Below are 26,898 nucleotides of genomic sequence, written 5' to 3' on the forward strand. Positions count from 1 at the left end.
CCCCAAACCCAAACAAAAACCAACCAAACAAACAAACCCAAAACACTGCATAATTTAAAGTCTAAATTCTTGGATCAAAAAGAAACATTTTCCCTACAGTTACGCCTAAGTGACTGCATCAAGTAAGACAGTATCTGCAGCACAAGACCCATCCTGAAAGCATCCCAAATCCATCTCAGGGGACTTTTAATCTTGAAAACAGTAACAACAACCCCCCCAAAAAACTAAACAAAGCCAAAAGAAAATAACAGTTCACAGCTAGTATTCATTTAAAACACTACATTCTATTCAACCTCACAACATCAACCTCATTAAGATCAAGAGAAGTTTGTGACAAGAGTATACACACAAGCAGGGTATGCAAGGCATACATCACTGGATGACATACAAATTACTGGATGGCTACACAAACAGCATGTTAAATTACCTTCGCATCGAAAGGCAGGTGACTCCAGTGACTTCCTGCACACTGTGCAGAACTTTCTCTTGTAATGTCCTGGAGGCCCAAAACAGTGTGCAACTGGAACCTGTCAAAGAAGAACACATGGCTCATCATCAACTGCAGCTTTCCAAACAGTATTTATAGCTGACAGAAGCTCTTCTTTTGTGCAAGATGGGGTAGTATATATAATGTGTGCTTAGGTAAAACTGAGAACAAAAATTATATGTACAAACCTCTAAATTCTGTGATTCTATGAAGGAATACACCTGAACTTTATACTTGTTCCAGAGACCCTACAAGATGCATACCTTTGTCAAAACTGACATCTACATTATAAGAGAGAAGCACAACTACATCTTTAAGATGTCAGAAGCCAAACAACTTCCATAAGTTTGCGCCACCATTTAGGTTAGTAACTTTTCAGATTCTTAAACTTGTATTTTGTAACCCTCAAGCCCCTCCTGACAAACATACCCCATTTATCTTCTGGCTCTTGCCAGTTTTCCTGTGAAAAACTAGCAATTAATCTGACACATCCTGAAACAGAGTTTGGAGACCTAAAATGTCCCTTCCACTTACAAAGGCTTGGTTCCCACTTGCATTTCTGTCCCTGGAAGCTAAATAACCCTGTACCTTGAGCATGCACAGTGAAATCAGCAAGATAAAACTCTGCCAGATGTAACCTGAGAGGAAAAGAATACTGTGGAAGTTTAATCAAGGGGTAAATCAAGAGAGACCTCTGTTAGCTCAGTAACATGCTTTGGACACCCAGCCTGGACTTGCAATCCTTTCAACAATCATCACTTGAAATTTAAATCTTCACTTCCCCTGCCTTCAGTCTGGCTATTTTATCTTACAGCCGGCACAGAAATACAGGCTTGTCCTTACTGCCACTGAGTTAAATAAGCAAGAAAATGACTGCTCCCCCTAATTTGCTCTAGACATGATATGTATAAAACTACTGCAGAGCCTGCTGGAAAAGAGGATGGGATGATAGAAAAAAATCCATGGAAAAGAGCCAGTACAGCACAATGAGCCAGCTGATCAATCACACGCTGTTTTTCCCTAGCAGCTCATTACATTACATTGAAGAAGTTCCAAGCACCCTACATATAAACGATACCAAACTCTTAAAACAGGGAAAAGTTGGTGAGGCACCATGTCACCATACAAAATGTTATCTATTATTCATTAACTTACATTCACCTGTACAAGAGCAGCAAACTACAGACACGGACGGAGGCTTACAGAAAGAAAGTGAATAATTGATGAGAACTGAAACTTCTTTTTCAATTCAGCTCCTTAAATTACTTTAGGCAAACCACTAAAGCCAATTTCCTGAGAAAGATACAGAAAATTTCTACTAACAATACCACTAAGTGACATCTAGGTGCCCTCACAGTATTGATCAGAAATCCATCAACAGAAAATATAATGCTAACGCTCCAGCATAATCTCCAGGATGACCTTGTACTGATGTACAGGATGTTCCCAGTCCTGATGCTTTTTGCTGCCACCTGGTAAGAAACCCAAAGCATCAGTGCTAGGCATTTCTATAACAGTTTGTATCAGCCAGCAATGAAATCTGATTCTACAGAAATCTAAAGCTCAGACTTAAGAATACCAACTGAAACAGCAACTTACTGTAGAACAGGAGAGAAAAGTAATTTAAATACACAGAATTAGTTACCAAAACATTAATTGGTGCTAATGCAAGGGAATAAAGCACATATCCACATGTAACCTCACTACATCCAGAAACCATTTCTTCATGATACAGATGTCCGTGATAGAACACCAGACCTTAGCTACCCATACACAAATTAGCTCTCAAGGAATCCAAAGGATGGGAACTGCACAGCAAACTAAATTACATTTCAAATCAGAAATCTATTGTACTTCTATTATGGCTAAGATCCATGTAAGAGCTTTGCACTGCAATTATGAGTTGTTTGTACTAGCTTTCCTTATACTGGAAAGAGAAGCTGATACACGAAGAACCATCACTCCTTGCTTTTATTGCTACGGTGGAAACTAACTTCTATCAAGATCAACATCATGAATTAGCAGAAACAAACTCACTAACATTCCACGCCACTTCTGAATCTGAAGGGTCATTGGTACAGCCATGGGGTTACTCTGGGAGAGCTTAAGTTACCAGGCAACTTGCACCAGCCCAGCTACCACAATGAGCAATCCGGAGTTCATGAACTACTGTACCAGCCCTCCCCTTCTACCTCTGTGGCTGGCTATCATTTTGAGGAAGAAAAAGAGTAGAATTTAGGGCGATATAAGGATTACCCTCAGTAAGTTTGCAGACTCCAAGCTGGGAGGGAGTGTTGATCTGCCTGAGGGGAAAAGGGCACTACAGAGGGATCTGGATATTCTGGATCAATGGGCCAAGGCAAACTGTATGAATTTCAATACAACCAAGTGTTGGGTCCTGCATTTTGGTCACAACAACCCCAGGCAACACTACAGGCTTGGGGAGGTGAGTCTAGAAGGCTGCCTGATGGAAAGGGACCTCAGTGTACTGATACACAGTCAGCTGAATATGAGCCAGCAGTGTGCCCAGGTGGCCAAGAAGGCCAATGGCATCCTGGCTTGTATCAGAAATGGTGTGGTGAGCAGGACTAGGGAAGTCATCCTGCCCCTGTACTCGGCATTGGTGAGGCCTCACCTCGAGTGCTGTGTTCAGTTTTGGGCACCTCAGTACAGAAAGGACATGGAGGTACTGGAGCAGGTCCAGAGAAGGGCAACGAGGCTGGGGAAGGGCTTGGAGAATTGACCCTATGAGGAGAGGCTGAAGGTACTGGGGAAAAGAAGTCTGGGGAAAAGAAGGCTGAGGGGAGACCTTATTGCTCTCTTCCAATATCTGAAAGGTGCTTACAGCGAGAGCGGGGTTGGTCTCTTCTCACTGGTGAGGGGTGACAGGACAACGGGAAATGGACTCAAGTTGCGCCAGGGTAAGTTTAGGTTGGATATCAGGAAAAACTTCTTTACAGAAAGAGTAGTTCAACACTGGAATAGGCTCCCCTGGGAGGTGGTTGAGTCACCATCCCTGCATGTGTTTAAAAGCCATTTGGATGTGGTGCTCAGGGACATGATTTAGCAGAGGGTTATTACAGTTGGGGTTGAGTTGTGGTTTGACTTGATGATCTTTAAGGTCTTTTCCAACCTGAGTGATTCTATGATTCCATGATTACCAATAAACAATTTACACAATTTTACAATTTTATTTGGCTGCTAAATTATGGCTTGTGGCTGGCAAGCTCCATGCAAATGCATTTGAATCACAATGCAGCTATGGACCAAGTGTTGAAGACCTGGAGGTCAGACCTGCTTGCAGAAGGTAGTCGGGGCTGTCCAAGAAGCTCCCACACAAAATCAGATCAGTCTGGAGTCCAACCATTGCTATGGTAGAAACAGAATCCCTGAACCACAGAACAGCTGTAGAGATCATTGAGTCTAATCCACCTGCTAAATAAAGCAGATCTCCTACAGCAGATAGGAGAACAACCAGAGGGAAAGGCTCAGGTCAGCAAGCCTGCTCTTCCAGCAGAGACTTCAAGATCTTCTGCAAGCTCCAAAATCTTCTCCTTCAGTACCACAGCTTGTGAATGCAGCTGCCACCCAAGCTCTGAACGACAAGCCACATCTCATCTTCAGCATTACAATCTCTGCAAGAAGCTGATGACCCAAATCAGGATGTTTCCACCCCAGACAACCTGGCTGTAAGAAGAAAAGCACTGAAGGAAGTTTTGTAAGTTTTGTGAAGTCTACCTGCTCTTCCTGAAGTGGAAGTGTTTAGAAACAACTACAATGCATCAATGTATTCCAGAAGAAACAAACCATCACAAATGCTTCATTTCATTAGAACTACTTTTATTATACTATCATTTCCATTTTATTTTAATATACAAAACACCCCATACAACACATTTGTATGGTAAATTTAAGAGGCCACAAATTTGCAACTCATTCCAACCCAACAAAGGAAACTTCATATTTTACACCCATTCAGCTTTTGTTTTCACTGTCATTTTGTCTTTCGTTCAGATTTTTCTTTTCTAAAAAATGCCTCAGAGCAGGCAAATACCTGTGAGGACATAGGGAGAAGTGTCTGAACTTGGAGGAGTTGCAAAGATCTCACGAGTGAAACAATTCCCATCCCTGGCAAACCATGAAAACACAAATGCGTTCAGAAGACTGATCCGTGACATTTCATTTCAAATCATGATCTGGATCCAATCTGGAACAGTACGTGCAGGTGAGAAATATTAACAACAGAGTAGAAAACAGCTCCTTAGGGCAGCCTGAAGAGTGAATTCATCAAGAAAGATATATGGTTGGATGCAGACGTGGCACATTTCTGAGGGCACCGACCTGACCCCAGAAAGGAAACCCTGGTTCAGGAATTAAAAGCTTCCATGGCCTGTCTGCTGAAAAACTATTCTCTCACAGTCTGTGTTAGTACTGATGAGCTTCAACAATAGCCCTTTTCTCTAATGAGATCTGGGATTAAAAAAAACACAACCATCATCATCTTGGGGTACACTGAATAATAACATGCTAGAGGGAAAAATTTCCATCCATCCATGAGGGATGCAATGTGTAAGCACAGGATTTTCACCATGCAAAAGCAAAGCAACAAATATTATTTTGAACAACTAAAATTTATAGCAAATTCACAAAAGAAGCAATCACAACTGTTTAAATGCCTATGAAAAAAATGAATGCTTCTCAGTTGGCCATGTACCACTCCTGCAAAGATCCCTGCACAGTCTGAGTCACCATTCCTTTTCCCATGCTACAATGACTGACTGCCAGCACACTGAAACAGTAATAGATGCTAATTCTTAGCAATAGCATTTCTCACTATCTGCGCATCCCTTTATTGTGGGCTACAAGACTGACAGCAGCACTTCTCATTGTTTCACTGGCAATGTTCTGCGTATCAGCCCCCTCTTTTTTGACAGTCTAAATTATACTTCCCAAAATGAAAATGTGTGGGGAAGATGAAGTGCGCAGCAAAGGCTGAACTGCATTAACCTCTAAGACAAAGCACATTAAATGCAAATGACTGGCTAACTTCCTGTAACCTCCAGTTCCATGCTGTTTTAAACCTTCCATTCCCTAACCAGGCTTCCACAATGCAAAGAAACCTGCAATGCTTTTCTGTGTACAAAGAAGGGAATGTAGATTCCCTTCAGAAGTTCACAGATTGACACAATGAATATCCCATAACTTTGATTTTAGTCAGGGAGGTCTGTAACATTCCCAACTTACGCATTTCTATTTTATAATGCTGCATTTGATGTTTGATCATGCCTCCTTACTATACTTGTAACGTTTCTCAACTTGTACAGGAAGGTTCCCACCTGCTTCCTCCCCTCTACTCTTTCCATCACCTCTTTCCAGGTGGTGACATTTTAGACTCTTAGTATTACAGTTGATATTATTATCTTCAAAATTAGTCTATCTTTCAGACCCTTTTTCAAAAGCAATTCTTACAAAGTTGTGTGGGAGAAAAAGTCTCAACACACCTAAAAAACCAAGATTTTACTACTAAAATAAATCCATGTGAACTCTTACCATTTAGTGAAGCCCTGATTTGACTCTAAAATCCTGTGCTTTTAATGCAAAGACTTTATTCTCTAGGCACAACAAGCAAGCAAATCCTCAAGATCAATGTTCAGCAGAAGCCAAACTGCCCCTTCACTAGGCAGAAACTTAGCATTTTCCCAGTAAGATGCACTTACTGTAAAAAGGAAAAGAAGTGAGTTACATGGAGTTCTTTAACTATGATACACACGTTATGGTTTCCTGAGATCACTGATATCTATCTGTCACCCCACGCCATTACTGTGAGACTTCCAGGTAATGACACAATGTAAAATGTCTACTAGTAGTTAAAGAATGCACATAATTGCTCTTCAAAGACAGACTGTCTGCAGCCGCCTGCAGCAGGGAAGTTTTTAAGGAAATGCCAGACTTTGTCTCTGAGCAGCAGTAAAAGCTTCAGTGATGACTAACACAATTGATTTAAGCATTACAACATCAGCAAGCCACTTCACATGCTACTTAGTGATAAATTTGTGCCATTATGACAAAAAAGAGACATAACAGTGTGTGCTTACTCACCCTTACAAGGCTGGGAGCAATACATGAGCAAGGTATGTTGACATTCTTGAGGCACTTCTCATGGGACATGAAGTTGCAAACTGTGGAAATCAAAAGAGAACAGTGATTATGTCTTTCACAAAGAAGGGATATTTGTGGTGAAACACAAACAAATAGGAAAACAAACAAACAAAAAATATCACGTGTGGTGGAACACAATGGGAACAAATCATTCTAGTCACATTTGCTCTCCATTAGCTATGAGTACGTACACAACTGTCACATCTCTCGAGGCACACCAACTCCAACCAGTTTTGTTACCAAGATGCTGGTGATAGAAAACAAAAGAACAGAGCTCATACAAATTCATTACAGGCCAGCAGCAGCTCCTTCCACTCTCTCCATAGCCACCAAAATGACTTCTTAATTTTCAGGAGAGATTTTAAGCAGCCGACAGCCTAAAATAGCTCTTTGAAGCAGCCAACGTAGATGGACATGCTTGAGAGCAAACTCTACTAAAAGTAAGTGCATGTGTCAGGAATAAATGGGAGGAAACAGCACTGGAACACAGTGCAGTGGATGAAAGAGACAGAAGTCACCACTTTTATGCACAACTTTGAAACTCAAGAGTTTCTTCTTATTAACTATTACTACTACCACTACTATTGCTACTTTGGCAGCAACAGGTTTAAATGTTTTTACTAAATGTCTCGTCCCTGGAGACACTCAAGGTAACTCAACATTCAAGGAATAAGTTAGCATAGGACAACCCAGTGCCTAGAGTGAGTTAGCAATACCTGCTGTTAGGGAATCATGAGTGTGCATTTTGTGTGGTATAAATATGACTGCTTGAGAGACACTAGTTGTGCAATTGGGGCGGCACAAGCCCCACAGTGTGCTGGTGTATACACCTTAAATAAACTACCTTACATTCTGACTCTTGTGAGTCTGAGTGCTGTTCTGCAGGTCATCCACAACCTCACACTAACCAGGAACTAAAGCCAAGCAGTGATGGCTTTAGAGTCCTCCACCTTTTCCTCACACGCCAACACAACAATCTTAACGCGGGTTCACTTATTTACATGGTTTACTGCCAGTCCATGCAAATAAACTTTCCTCTTGATGGCACAAAAACCAGAATGACCCCTTTCACATTCTAATGCACGTAGTAGGCTGATATTTGCTTTACATTAGTCTTCAAGTCAGGAAAAAAATTACACTGCAAGTCACTGCTGCGCTCAGACATTCATCATTGGCAGCTCAAGACTGTGACCTACGTAGTAATGAGAAGTGGAGTGGGAAGAGAGGAGATAAAACCTGTTGTTGGCTGCTGGAAGTGTCACATCTGTCTTTATGGTTGATGGTACTCCTGGCTCAATGGCACAGATAAGGATTAGAAAGAATCAGCTAAGAAGTAACAAAGGGGTGATCTTAGGGAAGTTAAACAATGAAAGCCTAGTAAGGAAAATAAAGGTAGAAGAAACAAAGTTTTGAGGGGAAAAAAACAATTAAAAGGAAACAAAGAGGGTAGGGTGTTCTATAGGAAGAGGATTAATGAGCTACTGCTCTGAGCACCTAATTACATCCAGGATCAGCAATCACATCTGACAGCTTGTCCTTGATGCTCCATTCTCTTCTGTCCAGGAATTGGCGACTTCAACCACATGAAAAACTACATGTTTGCAATGGACAGCAGGATGCCAGGTGGTCAGTGGGCACCATAGGAAAGGGCAGAGTATGGCAATGAGGCAGGACATAAAGCTTTCCAGCAAACACTGCAAGGAAACAAAACATTTCTCCCCTGCCTTGGATGGCAGGGCACAGGAGCTGAGCATTGCAGTGTAACTCCAGATAGAACAGCAAAGGCAGCTGAAACCTCTAAAATGCTGCACTTTGTCACACAGCCTTTTATCCCTTCCTGTTCTCCAGCCAGAATTCAGAGCAGGTTTCAAAAGTGGGATGAGGAAAGAGGTCTGTTTTGTCCTGTATAGACTCCAGCAACGCATCAGTGTGCTCTATGCAGTGATGGCTGAGTGAGGATCATGTAAGATGCCAAATTCAACACCCCTTCTTTCCCCACTTGTGAACAGAGCACAGTTTAGAGCAGAATCCTAGAAGGTTTTGAGATGTTTAACATAATTCAAAGTAGCGTGATCTTTTATAAATAATGTATGAATAACAATAGTCTTCTATTTTTTAAGTTCAGTAGTTTTATTTATAAGAATCTGGTTTTGCATTTGCTAAATATGAAAATGTTTAGCACTTGTTGCTCTAAAAGTAGAGATACTTAATTGCTCCCCACAGAGGATCAAGGAAAGTCAATACAAAGACCAAAGTGCGCTGGCTCCTCTCCTGGCAGCTTTATAAGTTTAACACAAGGCTCTCTGGCCTGACTCACACATGTGTTTGTACCCAAGAGCATTCCTCTCATTTCAGCAGGCACACAGTCTGAGCTTAACAAGAGCACAACCAAAGCAGATTTTAATTCCCCCACCAGTCACACCCTCCAGTACTTTCCTGAAGCAGGGCTTACCGTAACAGGTCCTAGACTGCAGTTTGGACTCATCCCGGCAGTCTGCTCCTGCACACTTTTGTCCCAAATTCACATCACAAGCATCAGTAATTGGTAATGCTCTCTTCTTTTCCAGCAGGTCCCTCTTGCTGTGTGCTCCTGTCTGGTTTGAGCCATGGGTTTTGCAGGACATGGTCCCCTCATCACACAGGAGCCATCACCCTTCTTGTTGCACACGGCAGGTCAGGCTAAGGACCGACAGAGAGACCTCATGCATCTGAAGGCAGCAGCACCTTCCTGCTGCAGGGAGCTCTCTCAACGCATACCCTGAACACACAAGAGACCCACAGCAAGTGCCAGTAACTCCCAAACAACACCATGATGCCTTGGCCAGCTGCCTGTCACAGCAACAGCATGGGGAGGGATTATTTCCCATAGTGAAGTGGCAACACAACTCCTCAGTACAGACAAATCATTCTCCTTCACTCTGCACAAGTGCCATAAGCTCACTAGTTTGCACTGTGCTTAGCTGAGCAAGTCCTAACTCTGCACCAAAGCTCCTTCCAAACTCTTAGCAATGCTTACAGATGATTACTGAGTGACCTAGTTAACTCAATGCCTTATTCTTGTCCTTAAAACAAACATTAGCTTAGCTACAAATGGGCTAGAAGATCAGGATTGTTTCCTTAGCTATCAGCACACAGTAAGTTTCTCATTTCCAGAAAAATTTAAGCACAAGGCATTAAAGCCCATACTCAACTCATTACTGTGAATATGAATAAAACTAAATGAAAAGAGATAATTCTCTGGGGCATCCTATTAAATTTAGGCCTTGGAAGAAATCTGTGATGGTTTGGCCTTTGGGTAGACTGGGAAACACTACCTACATTTTCTGGAATATATGGAAAATGTGCAGGATTAAAGAAAATAAAGATGCTTCTAATAGTTTAAATTGTGGACAACTTTTGTCCACCAGCAGGTGTTACAGGTGATACCTACCGATACACATGTCCTCCTGCACAAGATGAAACAGTAAATGGGGAAAAATGGGAGAAGTCCTCATCCATTAACTCAAGTGCAAGTTTACTCTTTCTACTCAGAACTGGAATGTGCTGCACTCACGTTTTGGACTTCAACTCTCATATATTCATTTTAAAAACTAAGCACATCTAGAACTGCACACCTGCATTAGATGTAGGTTGTACACCTTCCACCTTTAACATACCACACTATAACCCAAGATTCTTCCTTCAAGCTTAAGGTCATCATTATACACCAGCCTGAGAATGCTACAAATTCAGCAATGAACAGAAAAAACAGGGCATTTATCAAGACAAACCACTACTTAGCCCAGAAGCTGAGTAGTCGTAGACTGGAGAAAAACACATCTTTTCTCTTTAAACGTCATTAAAATACATGCATACACACACACACATATATATACACACCTTATTTTACATTCTTTAACAAGTGAAACAGACTGGTACCAGACAGCCTGTACAAACAGGAGTGCTGGCTGCTGGATGAGAGGCTGTTTAGGTGAGTAACTCGAAAGCATCACTCTCTTCTCAGAGGAAGTCAGCAGGATTAAATATTGTACTTGTTACACAACTACCAGCTCCTTTTTCATTGTAACAGCTTGCCCACACAGACACATTGAGCTTTTTTCTTCAGGACTGTGACCACAGGCCAGTCTGAATACTGCGACTATTCACTGAAAATAATGCTGGATGCAACCATAGGCCTTGCCAGCTTATTTCTCATTTAAGCTGGAACGTGCAAAGACCTGTATGCAGTACTGGTGCGCTCTCTTAGGCAAAACACAACCTGGGATAAGTTTAGAAGGCTGTTGTGCAATGCTGTTTAATGCCACCAGAAGCTGTCACTGGAGGAATAAAATAATCTCTGACAGCTTTAAGAAGAAAAGCTTTAAAAGTATCGCCCTTCTCCCTCAGCAGTGAGGTGCTATGGAACCTACAGCTCAGTTAGACCACACCACAGATTCTCTTCCTCTGAAAACCTACAAGAAAACAAGACACCTATTTTGATTTTCTTGGCTTTTAATGAGCGTCTGACAAATCACTTATACACGCTTCCATCCTTTCTGAGATTCTCTTTGTCCTACCAACTAACTAAACAGAGCTACAAGCATATGCCCTATCTAGTCAAATGCACTTTCTGCTGCACAGCGGGAATCTTGTGGTATTTTACGTTTCCAAAACTGTCTACATGACAGCAAGCTCTATAAATAGGTACAAATACAAAAGAAATGCTTTTGTAACATCCGAGCTCTGCAATTTCAAGGCAGCACATTTGAATTCCTATTCATTTGTATGTCAGATTTGCTGTTCGGAAATAACATGGCAACAAGTCAGGCAAAAACAAGACAAGCCACTGCATAACAAAGCAGTTAAATGAATTCAATGATGCACTTGAACTGTCAGTCAACACCAATTTGGTTACAGCAGGCTTGCTTGCGTTATGGCAGCCTTAAGAAGCCTCTGTGCTACATCAGTGACCTTTCTCTGGCTCTCATCAGTCAGCTGCAAACACTCCAGGATCTAACAACAAACCCTACTCTGTTTCTCCATCTTGCCTGGTACAGTAATCTTGATCTGACAGATGAACTACAAGGCCTCCGCCTGTCAGTTACGCACCCTTCATCCTCACAGCTCTCCATTTCCTGACTTCAACCAAAGCAGGAGTCCAGAATTCCACTGTGCAAGCAGAGCCAGAGCACCTACAGCTGCAAATGTAAGGGACACTGGTACCATGTGCTCTGCTCCATCAGAGCTGCATGCTCTGCACAGCAAATAACACCAGCACAGGCAACTACACTGGTGGCAAAAGTGCTATTTCCACCTGGTTAAGAGGCATCCCTAAGCTGTAAACACAGTCAGCAGAAATCCCAGCAGCCCACCAGCTACATTTGTATCAAGAAAGGTCCTTCCTCTTCCCTGTAGAAGGGAAGTGGCAGCTCTGCAATACCTGTAACCAAAGTGGAAAATTAAGAGGAAAGAAGCATGCAATGGTTAAGAACAGGACAGTGATGAGGAAGGCTTGGCCAGTCTGTAGGATATGCACACCAGAGTCATAAACACTGAGAACACGGCACTTGGCACTCTGCAGCAGTTATGTGCAACAGCTTCTCGGATTTTAGGGTAATGCTTTACAAAGAGAAACTTTGTCAATTGTTTAATATCCTTCTCCAGCTGACTCACAGTTACTGGTCAAAACAAAGAGCTACAGCATCCAGAATGGAGAGGAAAACAACACAGTAAGAAGCACAAGGCAGCTGTACCCCAGCCCTCAAGTTTTAAGAAACTCCCCTGGAACAATGTGACATATACTGTAAGCATCCTTTTAACTAAACCTTCATCACAATTACGGTACCAGTATAAATATTGTAAGTTTCCAGCACTCATATACATGTAAAGTGCACGGTTCCCTGCATTACTTTCACACTCCACAGTGTCAGTGTCACACTCCAGTAAATACCTGCTGAAAAGGCATGGTAGGGCTGTGTATGCCATGGCGTCACCTTAGAAGTAAACTATGGTATTGAAAAACAACTGCTTGGGATCCCTTGCAAAACACCAAGATGTGGAGATGTTCTGAACACTGCAACATGCAGGAAGGTCTCAGTGCAGCCCTGCAGCCATAGGGCACATTGCAAGGGGCAGTGATGCACAGCGTATGTGCATCGCATGCACAACAATCCAGAATGAGTTTTTCTCAGTGGAAAAAAAAAAAAAAAGCAAGATTTCCCTCCACAACACACTGAAGTCTTTGAATGAAGCAAGAAAAGAAAAATAATCACGTGAAATAAACCTCATCCTCTCAGCAAGACAGCCAGAATGCAGGAGGGCTATGGTCCCTAGGAGGTGCAGCTAACCATGGCTTAGAAAGCAAGCACAGAACGTGAAGATGCAATTAAAAACAACAACCAACCAACAAAACAACATGAAAAGAGAAGGATGAAAAACACTGGTAATGCTAACTACAACAGCACCCATCCACCTCCACTGCACACTTCTAATTTCAGCAGAAGCAACAATTACATCTTAAACGCAGGTGAAATTATTATTATTTGCAACACAGGGTAAGTGCTCTTACTCTTTTAATGTGGGTAATTTCAGTATTACCTAGCACATCTCAACACTTTATAATGACAAGGGAGGGAAGAAAAAGAACAGTTGTCATGGCAACCCCACCTCTCATTCCTATAGGGCTCTATTTCCAAAGTGCATCATAGACAAAAGTGCATACAACTATGAGATACAAGCGAAAAATGGAGCTAGAAACCATTTTTACATATATATGCAAAGAAACAGGCTCCTGTGCCAGCTGGGTAAGTACACCCAATACTTTCTTTAATGTGGTTATTATGTGGGTACTGATAAGGGCTAGAAAATAGATTCATTCACGTAAGGCCAGATGAGAGGGGGAAAACAAAACATTCACAAGGCACTAATTATAGAAAGGCTTCCAAACTCAATGCCACCTTTTTTCAATTGCCATTCCTGATGTTATTACCAATCTCAGGCATTTTAACAAGATTCCTGTTAAGAAAGAGTGTGCATTTCAGCTCTTCCTGAATCACCAGCGAGACCTGGGACTGCACTTGTCTCAAATTTAAGGAACAGTCTCCTTCACACGATTAAGTTCATATATAATTCATAGAAGCTGAACATTGCCATCTAAGTGGAGAACAGAGAGCTGCAATGTCGAGATGTTATATACACCACCCAGAAGTACATCATACCTTTCAGAGACACACACAGCTCAGTTCACAAAAAGAAATAAATCAGAAACCAACCCCTCAGAAATTAGAATAATTCTTAAAGAGGGGCCTCAAGATTCTGTTTATTCTGTTTCTTGTTGTTGTTTCTGCTTTGTTGTATTCACTTCTCACTGAATCAGACCTTGCAGGACACGTTCTGGAGCATGCTCTGGCACTGGCTCTTCACTTATTACGTAACAGAATCAGTGGTTAATTTCTACACATATATTACCAAAACATACTGACAGATTTCTGCAGCCTCCCACAATGCTTTCTTTATTAAAAAATAAAATAGAGTTACATTTCAGCAAAATGACTTCACAACTATAACCAAATAAGCAATGAGTTAAGTATTGCTGTTGCCTTTGAAGACCCAGGGGAAGGAAGAGGAAGAGGATTTACTTCTTAAATAACCTTCTTGCTCCTCATGAACAACAGCACAGGGATGAAAAATACAATACTTTCAAGAAATCTGAACGCACTCACCAAAGGAGGAATTACTCTGGGACAAGGAGAAGTTAAAAGGATTAGAACAAGGCGGGTCATAACTAGCACAGACGTGAGTACACATAACTGTTTTGAAGGGTATTTTTAACATCACAGTAGTTTACCTCCTACTCTCTAGCCTGCTCTGGCCAAGGATTGTGCTGGGAAGGTCTAATGGGCTCAGCTGACACTGGGAAAAGGAGGCATGGGTTTTTTCATCACCACTAAAAGAGAAACTACAGCCATGTCAGTCAACAGCACAGAATCAGGATCTACTGTTTGCATAATTCTGTCTCCCCACCATCCAGCCTGCTCCCCAAGCATTGCCATCTAGAGTGCTCTTCATGCTGTAATCCCAAGCTCATCTAGGGGGGGCTGTTGTAGTCATTTTTCCTTAAACTGTTGTCATTGTGTTTTCAAAGGGCTGTCACTGACACTGCAGCGAATGCAGACATGCTGCACCCAATTCATGTGCATACAAGCCCGGTACAACTGTCCCAGCACGGCACCATGTCATCAGTCCAGGCAATGGCCTCTGTGGCTATCAAAATCTTCTGCATTAAGTTGCAAGAGCACCGTGAAACCTTTAAATTCCCTAAATACTTGTGAATGCCCAAAATGACTGAAATCATCCAGTCCTCTATATTAATACTGTTTTGAGGGTTGGCCAACCTGTTTCCTAAGTCATGCTGCTCAACGCACACCTTTGTTTCACACTAAAAGCTGTTGTTTTGTTGTTTTTTTTTTATAGCGGATAACAGTGGAAGACTTCCTGCCCTAAACAACTTCTCCTGCAAACTGGTATTTGTGATGCCTTTAGACTTACTCTGGCACCTTCAGGAAACTCCAAAGAAAATCTTTCACTGTAGAAAACTGTTTTGCCTTTCTTTTTTAACCTGAGAGATCCCCTACAGCTGCAGACAGGAGTAACATTTTCAGCTCTATCCTTCAGATCCTTCCCTCATGCCCTCTTCATACTCAGAGGAATCTTAGCAATTTCCTTGTATTCTTCTGCCTTCTTTTGAAGCTCCCAACCATGCAATGACTTCAGCACAGGGCAGCATTCTCCTTAAAAACACTAAAGGAGCTGGTTAGTAGGGTACACCTACACTCAGCATTTAACAAGATGTACCAGTTCTTATCTCCACGCACTACAGAGAATGCACTGTAAAAAGGGGACACTCATTTCCTGAATTGCATCATGAAAAAAACCACGGCATTAAAGCATAAAACATTCTGCCAAGGTAAAAACGCAATGAGGAAAAGAGATTTTTTTTTGGAATCAGTTGCTGCACTTAAACTGGAAGTCCTACCTTCTTATCACTGTAATCTAGCACCATCTCACTAAACAACACTGCTCCTAGTGTAATTCTAGGAGCTCAAATCATCCAGCTTCTCTCAAGCATTGCTGCTTAGCAAAGTATTCAGAATGCCTCCACCATTCTTCTGCATGTAAAACCTCCAGGGATTTAATTATGGCCTGCTGCAGTCATACCTTTTTTCTTGTTTTCAGTTGCTTTAAAATCTCAAATGATGTTATTTTTACATAGTAAGAGGCATCACCTGTAAGTCATACAAGTGGTGTTCAAAAAGAAGCCAAGCAGGCAAACCACATCAGCACACAGAGTGTTTATAATGCTAGCCCTGCCTCCAAGCAGATCACTCAGACTCAAATGCAGAAAAAGGAATAAAAACATATACAAAAACATAAACACAAGTTATTTTAAATATATATTCATATAAAGATGCATATACATGTGAATATACATATGCGTACATATATGTATGAGTGTGGACATGCAAACACGCACCCATATTATTTGGGATTCAAGACAATAAAAATACTTGAAACAGGAAATGAAATTAGAGGCTGACTGCTACAGTGCGTAACAAACTCCACGGCACTTCCACAAGTGGGCAAAAATACAGTTTTAAGGGAAGAATATGCTGGGCATATTTTAAAAAAAGAGAAGCAGGCTTCCAGTGAGTTCCTTATCATATTGTGATATGCAAAGATTAGGTTTTGCTCTTTGCTTGCATACGCTTCTTCACAGCAGCTGAAAGGTGCCATTAAGCAAAAGGTTTGCAGAAAAAAAATAAAGGAGAGGTGATAAAAAAATACTGTTTTATCACTCAGGAAGATCTACATGGTAGACATATATCCTGCTTATTCCCCACTGCACCTAAGTCTAAGTAAATACATTACTTATACAGCTGGTTTCAACAGGTGTTGCAAATGCAGTTTCTCCAAAGGGATTTCCATAAGAAGGGAAATACTCTGAGACTGAGCAGGATGGAGCCCCTGGGCAACAAGTGGTCCAGAGGGATGACAAAGTGAAGGAATAAAATGCAGCATCAGAAACAGCACTGGGAGAGAAGTAACATAAGGAAAAAGAAAGGTTTTTAGGTTCAACCTGAGCCAGAGCTAAGGCAGGAAAAAAGCTGCCACCTGAGCAAATAGCTCCAAAATAAGAGAGAAGTTTCTGATGGGATGAGCTATAAAGTGTATGTAATCAAAGAGGAGGTAGCAAACATGACACAAGCCTGCCCACTGAAAATAATGCAGGTAAATTCTTTGTCCTAGAGCCTGGAATTCGGAACAAGCAAAAAGACCTTAAGAGCAGCGTCTGCACTCAGGTAGTAGAAGTGCACTGCTGACAGCACGTGCCTTGCAGTAAGGTAACTGCCAATACAAATGGTTGCTTTATGAGGTTATCTCATGTAGGAAACCTGCCCCGGGACACCATGCCTCATGCTAGCACAGCTTACTTTAGGAAAACACTGTAATAAAGGTAAAATCACTGCTAAAATAAAGTGAGGGTGACTAAACCGACAGGAACACAGAGTGATAGCAGAGAGATGTGCGTCACTGGAGAAGGTGTGCTGCACTTCAATACAAACTCTTACATTCCAGAACAGGGAATGCACATCTCCAGGGAGGGGGAGGCTGTTAGCAGAATGCATTGATTCCCAGCAAGACTCCAGACTTGACCTGGAAGCAGTACACGGCTGACAAGCACCACAGAGAGCAGGAGCAGAGGGTGCTTTGGTAGTCAGGAAGCACTGACCTTTCTGCCTATCCAACTGTTGTTGTTTTTTTATTATTATTATTTAATGCTGTTAAAGCACTCAGGTACAGTGCTTGGAAAAGGCTTTGCAGAGAAAACCTGAGTTCAGTGTGCATTGTTTACCGGGAAAGAAGGAAGAAAAAAGAGCACAACAGAAACTAGCCAGGCATTTATCTCCTACATAACCGCAAGAATAAAGGGATTTTCAGAGCCTTCACTAAGAACGTGGAAAATTAACAGGGGAAGGCTGAAAAATTTGGTTGCAAGCAGAAAGGAACCAGAGGGTATAAGACTAGATGATGGCCAAGGAGCATCGGAATATGAAAGAGGTCTGGAAAGGAAACCCGCAGAGAGCAAGCTGCAGCCCTCTGCTGCTCTGCAACATGATGGATTGCTGAGCACCCTCGTCTGCCTTTGTCACTTATCACCAAGCCAGACCAACGCACTAATAGAGATGAGATATAAAAGTGCTGCACAAAGGCCGGTCTTGCATTACTGGCTTTGACACCTTCTGCAGCCAATTATTTCCTACCTAAGTCAGTTTTTGGACTCAGATGTGGGACTCAATACAAAACATGACTTCCGAGGACACAAACTGCATATCCTCAGAAAGATCACTATGCCATTCCTTTGCACCAAATGGGGACTTTCAGGTTTTTCCCTGAATTACAGTCAGGGGATGTGGAGGAAAAGCATTAAATCTACTGAGTACAAAATGGCTTATTCCTCAAATCCAGACAGTAAGTAAGTTGCACTTTCAGTATGCTGGTCGCTGCCACAAACCCTTTTCCCCAGCACCTGACTTAGCTTGACACGAACAGAGTTAAGTCTTTGTCTCAGGGCTTCTTTTGGGCACTGGTTTGTTTGTTTATTAGGACACGATTTGTGTTGGTTCCTCAGACAGATTCAGCCTCACATGGAGTTGTAAACAGAGCAGAGGCTCAGCCATGTCTCAGCAACAAACTCAACATCAAACACATCCATTGTTTCTCTGAAGGGCCTTGCCACTGACAAAGGAATACACCACAGAATAAGAAAGCAAGTTCTGAAAATTCCTACTGATCTTGGGATGGTAGCAAGATTTTACTGTGGTTTGACCTCCTTGTAGCTTTTATTTTTATTTTAAGAAGCCCCAAAAACAAGCCAAGCTCATCAGAAGGCAGAATAATTTGTTTTTCGTTTGTGCTGCAAGCATTAAGACTTTCATTGTTTATTCACTTCCCTCAAAACGGAGCTGAACTAAACCAGCAGGGTCAAGGATGTTCCAGCTGCCCATGTGGACAACTAACCAGAAGGGATGAGAGCTCAAGGAGACCATTTCTCTCCCCCACTATTATTTCCATATACCCAAAGAGGGAAATGCCCTGCAGATGGAAGATACACAACAGACCCTGACAGTAGCTTCCTTTAAACCCCTTATACGTTACCTTTAGGCAAAGTAAAACAAAGTAATTTCACATTAGAAAGATTCCTAACACTGGAAGTATTTGTAGTGTCCAAAATGTACAGATTCAATTTCCCTCACATACATCTTTTTTAAACTCTTCTATAGCGGAAGAAAAAACACTGTGAAAAGAAAGGTATTCACAGGTGGCTGAAGAGCAACCCAAAGCTCCAAGAGGAGTTCGTCCTTTAAAGAACTTCAGCAACTCTTTTCAAGTGTGTGACACTCATTCTACTATGCAATGCTTGCAGGAACTCAGCTCTTTGCTCCAAACTTTATGCACTGAACACACGCATGCATAGAACTTACAAGGTGCACACAAACATGCACAGAAACCCAGCCACGGTGCTTCTTCCTTTCTGAGCCTGAGGAAATGTAAAACCTACTCAAAAGTGAAACAACCAGGCTCTGGAAAGCAAGAGCAGTGTAAGAGAGAGCAATATAAGAGAGTCATTGTTCATGTTACAATCCAAACATCGCTTATTCTTTCACACACAAGCATTTATCAAAGGAAGTGACAGCTACAGAGAGTGAAGTGGCAAGAAAAATAGAGAGTCATTTAGAAAAGGGCTTATGGAAAACAAACCTGAAGGAAAAATAATAATAATAAAAAAGTCCAGTCAGCTGAGAGACTACAGCAATCTGTGCACAAAAGCATAAAACAGTGACATCTTCAGATCCAAATGGGCATGGTCTGTGTGAGAATCCTCAACCTAGAACACCGTTTAAAGAAATGCTTGTGCTGCTCCAGCAAAAGAGCTGCAGTTCTCTGCAGGATTGCCCTCTTACATGCGTGAAGCTCTGGCAATAACCCATCAGGCTCCTCACAGCAGGAATGAGCTCTCCTTTAAAACAGAGGCATTAAATGCAGGATGGTGCAGGGCACCAACAGGTGGTTTAGTGGTTATGCTGGTGATGGTTTGGTGGTTGGACTCGATGGTATTGAAGGCCTTATCCAACTTTAGTGACTCTTATCAGTCTGTGAGTGGGCATGGTGCTGGTCCTTCCAGTATATGAAAGGAGAGCAACAGGAGGGAGAACAGCTGCTTACCTGAGCTGATAGTGACAGGACATGGTGGAATGATCTTAAACTGAGATAGGGAGGTGTGGGTTGGATATTAGGAGGAAGTTTTTCACCCAGAGGGTGGTGATGCCAACTGGAACAGGTTGCCCAAGGAGGCTGTGGATGCCCCATCCCTGCAGGCATTCAAGGCCAGGCTGGATGTGGCTCTGGGCAGCCTGGTCTGGTGGTTGGTGACCCTGCACATAGCAGGGGGGTTGAAACAATGTGATTATTATGGTCCATTTCAACCCAGGCCATTCTGTGATTCTGATGAGCTGACTGTTGGACTTGATGATCATAGAGGTTTTCTCCAACCTTATTGATTCTATAAATCTACAACATATGAAGGGTTTCAGAGCATCTCTTACGTATTTTTCAGGAAATGCAGTAAAAAAAGGAAAGAACCACTCATCATAGCCTACACAGCTACGAACGCATTAAGAACTCATTATACTTTCCTTTACTTTGCTAAACAGCCACACAACCAACATAAGCACATGCCAGCCAGTGTTCACTAATTGGCAGGCTTAGTAAAAAAAACCTCCACAGACCAGGTGATTCACTGTCTTGGTTTCAGCCGAGACAAGCATCAAGAAAACACCAGTGTTCTGGTTGTTGCTGAGTGATGGGTGTATGCCCAGGGCCAGGCTGGGCCACTCAGCAGGGAAGAGCTGCTGCAGTGATGAGCAATGAAAGAAGGGGGTTATTCCACACAACGGACACCACGCAGAAGGCCATCAGGCCTGAGCACCTATAGATGTAGGATGTGGGAGACAAGCTGCAGCCAGTTTACTTGCAGAAAGTCCACTGACAAGGCTCATTCCGAAGCCTGCACATAAAAATGAGTCAAAATAAAGCAGAGACCAGCCCAGCTGCCATTACACCTGTGAGCTCTGCTCCTCTGCAGAGGAGAAATGAGCCGACAGCTCTAACCCACTTTGTTTTTCAAGCTGCTGAGAACAGTTCCTTCACTAAAAGCAGGGTGGATTATTATTTTTTTTAATCAACGTGGCACTCCTAGAGGTCACCCTTTTATTACTTTCCACAGAACAATGATCAAATTCCACCAGTGGCTGCAAATGTGGCAAAAGGGGATAATTACTACAAACAGATCCCGTTTAATACCACAAAAGAAAAATGCATCAGCACGCAGTAACCAGCTGGGAACTCCACAAGGCAGCCAGGCAGACACAGAGCTGGTATTAGCAGAACACATCAGGGTTCAGTGAGGCTCGTCATTTGGTATCAGCAAAGCAAAGCAGAACTCAGCCCGTGCCGACACGCGTCCAACTGCCCTCCTGGAGGGCCGCGCCGCCCGCCTTACCCTCACACTGGTATCCGGCCAGCCCCCAGATGAAGTCGGTGCAGTAGTGGCAAAAGGTGGGTTTGGTGAGGGTCACCCTGCGGAAGCTGTGACCCGTCGGGATGGCGGACGAAGAAGAAGAGGATGAAGAGAACGACGACGAGACGCAGCCCCGCCTGCCCAGCACCGGGCTGGAGGCCGGGCTGCCGCCGAGCAGCGAGCGAACCCCGTCCGCCATTCCCGGTCCTTCAGGCGCGGCAGCCGCCGCGGCAACAGCCGCCGCTCGGCTCGCTTCCGCCCGGGGGGAGGCGGCGGGCAGCGGGAGGAGGCGGCAACAGCCGCGCGGGGCCGGGCGGAGCGGAGCTGTGCTGCCCCCTGCCGGAACACGGCAAACGGCCGGTGGGCTGGGACGATCTTCCCAGGCTTCTGCAAAGCCTTTGACGTGGTCCCTCAGCACACCCTTCTCTCTGAGATATGGAGGTATGGATGTGAGGGATGGACTGTATGGTGGATAAGGAATTGGTCGGCTGGATGCAGCCCAAGGGTTGAGATCAATGATCCTGTGTCAGGGTGGAGGCCAGTCATCAACAGTGTCCATCAGGGGTCACTTTGGGACTGGTGCTCTTCAGCATCTTCATCAATGACAGACAATGGCACTGAGCACACCCTCAGCAGGTTGGCAGGTGATTCCAAGCCGAGAGGTGCAGTGGGTACATTGGAGGGAAGGGTAGCCAGCCAGAGGGACCTGGAGAAGTGGGACCACGAGAGCCTAATGAGGTTCAATGAGGCCAAGTGCAGGGTGCTGCGCTCGGGCCAGGGCAATCCCAGGTGTTTATACAAACTGGAGCAAGATCTCATTGAGTGCAGCTGTGTGGAGAAGGACTTCTTCCTGCTAGACGTGAATCTGGACATGAGCCCACAGTGCGTACTGGCAGCCTGGAAGGCCAGCTATGTTCTGGGCTGCATTAAAAGAGGTCAGCAGGGAGAGGGAGGTGATTGTCCCCCTCTACTCAGCTCTTGTGAGACCCCATCTGAAGTACTGCATCCAGGCCTGGGGCAGACAGCACAGGAAAGGCATGGAGCTCTTGAATTGGGTCCAGAGAAGAGCCACTAAGGTAATCAGAGGGCTGGAGCACCTCTCCTGTGAGGAAAGGTTGAGGGAACTGGGATTGTTTAGCTTAGAGAAAGCTCTGGGGAGACCTCATGTCCTTCCAATACTCGACGGGAGCGTGTGAACAAGAGGGGGAGTGGCTGTTTATGAGGGTGTATAGTGACAGGACAAGGGGAAATGGTTTTAAACTGAGACAGGGGAGGTTTAGGATGGATATTAGGAGGACGTTTTTCACTCAGCGGGTGGTGACGCACTGGAACATGCTGCCCAAGGAGGTTGTGGATGCCCCTTCCCTGCAGGCATTCAAGGCCAGGCTGGATGTGGTTCTGGGCAGCCCAGTCTGGCAGTTGGTGACCATGCACATAGTAGGGGGTTGAAACAATGTGATTATTATGGTCCGTTTCAACCCAGGCCTTTCTGTGATTCCATGATTCTTTAAATGTGTATAACCTTAAGGACTTGAGCACTGGAGTTTTCTGTTTCACTGGCCAGAACTCACTTTTCTAACTCCTTAATTCTGCTGCACCTTGAAGGAGGGCAGTCAGTGAGGAATCTGACAATGAAGTCACTTGAAGCCCTCTTTGTTCCCAGCTTTGCAACTTATTTTCCAGTGAGAGACTGCTGAGATGCATAGAACTGAATCATATAACTGGACATAGGCTTTACAACGACCACTTTTGTGGTGGAGGCGGAGGCAGTGAGTCTGACAGCCCGGCTGAAGTGCCTCAGTACCAACACCCGTGCATGGGAAATAAGCAAAGGGAGTCGAAGACTGCAGTGCATTGGATAACTTTGATTTTATTGCCATCACAGAAGCACGGTGGGATGATTCCTGTAACAGGAATCTGATCATTGAGGGCTGTCCCACTTTGTAGATGGGACAGGCGAGGTAGAAGGAGCGGGGGAGTTTCCCTCTATGTTAAGGAGCGGATAGCCTGTGAGGAGCTGCCTCTGAGAAATGGTCAGGAGCAGGTGGAACACCTGTGGGTTAAACTCAGGGATGGAATCAATAAAGGACAGCTGGAGGTTGGGGTCTACTACAGGTAGTATGTCTCCTCAGTCTTCACTGGCAGCCAGGATAGGCACATCCCTGAACCTGAACATCTATGTGGGAATTGGGGGAGCAAACTGCCCCATACTGTAAGGGCAGAGCAAGTCCAAAACCGACACATGAGACGGAATGTGTACATGCATGCCAAGGCCCCAAGGGAACTGGCTGCCGCTCTCCATCTTTTTTGAAGAGTCAAGGCTAACAGGTGAGGGCCGTAGGGGCTGGAAAAAGGGAAGCATCACTCCCACTTATAAGAAGGAGAGGAAGGAGGACGTGGGGAACTGCAGGCCTGTGAGCCTCACCTTTGTGCCCGGGAAGATCATGGAGCAGATCCTCCAACTTGCTGTGCCAAGGCACATACAAGATGAAGAGATGATCTGAGACAGCCAGCACAGCTTTGCCAAGGGCACATCTTGCCTGAGCAATCTGGAGGCCTTCTGTGATGGAGTGACGGCATCAGTGGAGTAAGGGAAGACAACTGATGTCATCGATCTACTGCAAGGCAGTTGACATGGTCGCCCACCACATCCTTCTCTTTAAGTTGATGTCATGGTTGACAGTTGATCAGACTGTCAGGGATTTGAAGGGATTTGAAGGGTGGACTGCTCATTGGGTAAGGAATTGAAGGGGACAGTCCTGGGTGTGGTGCACTGCAGTGTCTTTATCAGTCACATAAATGGTGGCATTCAGTGCACTCTCGGCAAGTTTGCCGATGGCACCACACAGCTTTGGCAGAAGGCTTGGATCCAGTGGTCTGCAGAGGTCCCTTCCAACCCCAGAGATTCTGTGATAGTGTGAGAAGGGAGCCATGGAGATGCTGACATGTGGGGGGCTGCAGGAGGGCGTGTGGGGTCTCCATGGCAACTACCAGGACTTTGTGATGCACGGGCAGCCGCACACAAAGGCCATTGTGACATGGTGGTGTCCTGGTGCCTTTAGGAACCAGAGTCCCAGTGCTGCTCACTCTCAGGCGAGTAGCTCCGTGAGGAGGTAGCTTCCCTGGGTGCTTGTAGCTTTGTCTCCGTGAGCGGATACAGAGATGGCGAAGGAGCAGGACCAGAAGGCCCACTCCCAGGCCGAGAAAGGACTGCCGAGCGTGCGGGAACAGCGCCAGGTGCGGGATGTGCTGGGAGGGAGAGGGATGCCAGGGCAACCTAAACACCGAGGCAGGGGGCACAGCAGCGGGTGGGGTGCCATGGCGGGCCCTGAGCACCTGTGGCCAGGGCACCGCTCCTCCTGCCCCGGGGCGTTTTCTGGGCACCAGCCGACTCCCAGGACAGCTCTGTGCCCCGAGGCAGAGAGCAGTAGGACCCAGCTCAGCAGGGCTGTCTGTGTCCGGGAACAGCCTCCTCATGGGGGCTTTGCCAGGGACGCTGGTGGTAATGCAGCCACCTGCAACCCAGGCCTCCTTCTCCCTACACAGGTGGGCCGCAGGCCGCAGCAAGCTGTGCTGCCAGGCAGACAGAGCCAGGATTTGGCTGTCCGTGGGATCCAACTGCCACCACTGCCCCACCCAGCACAAGCCTCTGGGAGCCGCCGTGCACAGGTAGGGAGCCCAAGGGAAATGGGAAGGTCTTCCCGAGTGCGGGGAGCGGCCAACCAGCAGGTGGGACCGCTCCCAGCAGGATGAGCCTGCTGCAGCCAGATGGCTGCTGGTGTGTGGTGGGGACTGATGGGGGTGCAGCCGGACTGTGACCATTCTGCTCTAGGGAACGGGGTGGCAGCGGCCGTGAGCTGGGTGCTGACTTTGGGTTTCCCCATGGCTTCTCTTTCAGGCGGACAGAATGGAAGGGAGACGGCCTCTGCCAGCCTTGCCACCTCTCCCACGGCGGGCGCAGTCACTGCCAGCTGCGCCCCGGAATGCAGCCACTGCTCGGGGACGAGTTCACGCATTCTCACTGCCAGCAATAGCTTTCGGGAGTATCCCAAGAGGCAGAGCTGCCCCTGGTCTTCAGTACCAGGACATGGCAGCAAGGGTTGAGGGCTGGCAGGAAGATCTGTCTGTCCGTGCAATCCCCCTCAAGCCTGCAGAGAGGACACCCAAGTCCCTCAGGTTGGCATACTGGGTGCGTCTGGGAGCCACACGACCAGGACCCTGGCTGAAGCGAACACGGCCTGGGCGATGTGCACCCACCAGCACTGTAAGAACACCGGCACGAAGAACCCAGGTGCTGGCCCCCAAGGCTGGGAAAGTCACCTGAGAATGAGACGCAACGTGCTGCCAGTGCTCAGGAGGACAGCGGAGATGCTCACAGGGTCTCTACATCACGCTCCCTGGCAGCAGAGCAGGCAGCAGAGAAGGAAGCAGAGCAGGCAGCAGAGCAGGCAGCAGTGCAGGCAGCAGAGAAGGAAGCAGAGCAGGCAGCAGAGCAGGCAGCAGACGATGGTGCCAAAGGTGCTGGCACTTCTCAGGCCATGCTGGATGCCGAAGACAGCAAAGAGAGGGCCCGCTCTGCCAGGAGAGGGGACAGGTTCCTGCCCTGCTCTCTTTGCTGTTCCACCTACAGCGCTGTTGGCAAAGATGAGCAGGATGAGGGGAAAGACACCTCTGGGAGAGACGCTATGTCAGTGGCAGGAAAGGAGCCTGTGAGCACATCATTTCCTGGGGCAGAGTCCCTGCCTCCAGCATCTCCAGTGCCTGGAAACCTTCAGCAGGAGATGAGCGAGACAGAGGTGGTAGGCAACGGGCATGAAGTAAGTGGAGGGAGGGTCAGGAGTGTGCACACTGTGGGGAAGTGTGGCAGGCTGAGCCCTGCCACGGCCAGGCAGCTGCCGGAGTGTGTCAGGGACTGTTGCAGGGGACAACTGGGGCACGAGGGTGCCTCACAGCGAGCAGCTCTCTGGCAGCTTGGCATGAGGGAACAGGGCTGCAGCAAACACTGAACCAAGTGCTGCCCTCAGGCCCCATGCAGGGCCTTGCCATGTCAGCAGGGACAAGTGGGTCGTGCGGGGAAAGGAGCCAACTAACTCAGTGTTTTTGCTTTGCTTCTCTTGCAGGAGGACAGCCTGGAGATCAGGGACACATTCACCCACAGCAGCACGCCAGGGGAGGGGAGACAGCCTCTGCCAACTTGTGGACCATCCCTGTGTGTCCCTGCACCCCCTCTCAAGCCTGCACATGCCACACGCAAATCCTACAATTTGACATCCATAAGGCGTCCCGTAGCCACCAGAAAAACCAGCAGGTCCATGGCAGCGCGCACCCAACAGCATTAAGGAAACACCAGCACAAGCAGCCCAGGTGCTGGCCCCCCAGGCTGGGAGCAGCCCCACACGTCGGATACCACCAGCTCCCAGTGCTTATCTTTCCTGTTTGTGTACACATTGCTTCTCACCTAGCATTTAGATGACCATCCCGTACAGGGATTCCTAATTTGGCTAAATCTGGCTTTTCAATCTGGAACTGAAGAAGCAGTATATGTATTCTCTACAGCACAGATAACATACTTTGCTTCCTCTGTTCCTCTGATTTCGGTTTCCAAAAGTACAATAAAATTATTGAGTTCCATTTT

General features: G+C 45.4%; 2 protein-coding genes across 2 annotated transcripts in view; one reads left to right on the forward strand and one right to left on the reverse strand.

Moving 5' to 3' along the window:
• Positions 1-21,539, reverse strand: part of DGKQ (diacylglycerol kinase theta) — a 57,967-nt gene extending 36,428 nt beyond the window's left edge. Inside the window, 3 exon segments of the mRNA XM_015849987.2 lie at positions 428-527; positions 6,587-6,666; positions 21,246-21,539. Of these exon segments, the coding sequence (XP_015705473.1) occupies positions 428-527; positions 6,587-6,666; positions 21,246-21,462 (397 nt within the window). The 5' untranslated portion in view covers positions 21,463-21,539.
• Positions 21,540-23,962: 2,423 nt separating this feature from the next.
• Positions 23,963-25,587, forward strand: LOC107306636. Its single transcript, XM_015849945.2, has 3 exons — positions 23,963-24,500; positions 24,810-24,932; positions 25,162-25,587. The coding sequence occupies exons 1-3, from the start codon at positions 24,426-24,428 to the stop codon at positions 25,585-25,587; spliced, it is 624 nt and encodes a 207-aa protein (XP_015705431.1). The 5' UTR covers positions 23,963-24,425.
• The last annotated feature ends 1,311 nt before the right edge of the window (positions 25,588-26,898 follow it).

This window comes from Coturnix japonica, chromosome Z (assembly GCF_001577835.2).
Source record: "Coturnix japonica isolate 7356 chromosome Z, Coturnix japonica 2.1, whole genome shotgun sequence".
NCBI lineage: Eukaryota > Metazoa > Chordata > Aves > Galliformes > Phasianidae > Coturnix > Coturnix japonica.

Bases quoted from the DNA above. Each gene is read 5' to 3' on its own strand.
- LOC107306636 (XM_015849945.2), top strand. From the start codon at position 24,426: ATGGCGAAGGAGCAGGACCAGAAGGCCCACTCCCAGGCCGAGAAAGGA. The intron at 24,501-24,809 runs GTGCGGGATGTG...CTCCCTACACAG, and splicing joins GCGTGCGGGAACAGCGCCAG to GTGGGCCGCAGGCCGCAGCA. The intron at 24,933-25,161 runs GTAGGGAGCCCA...CTTCTCTTTCAG, and splicing joins CTGGGAGCCGCCGTGCACAG to GCGGACAGAATGGAAGGGAG.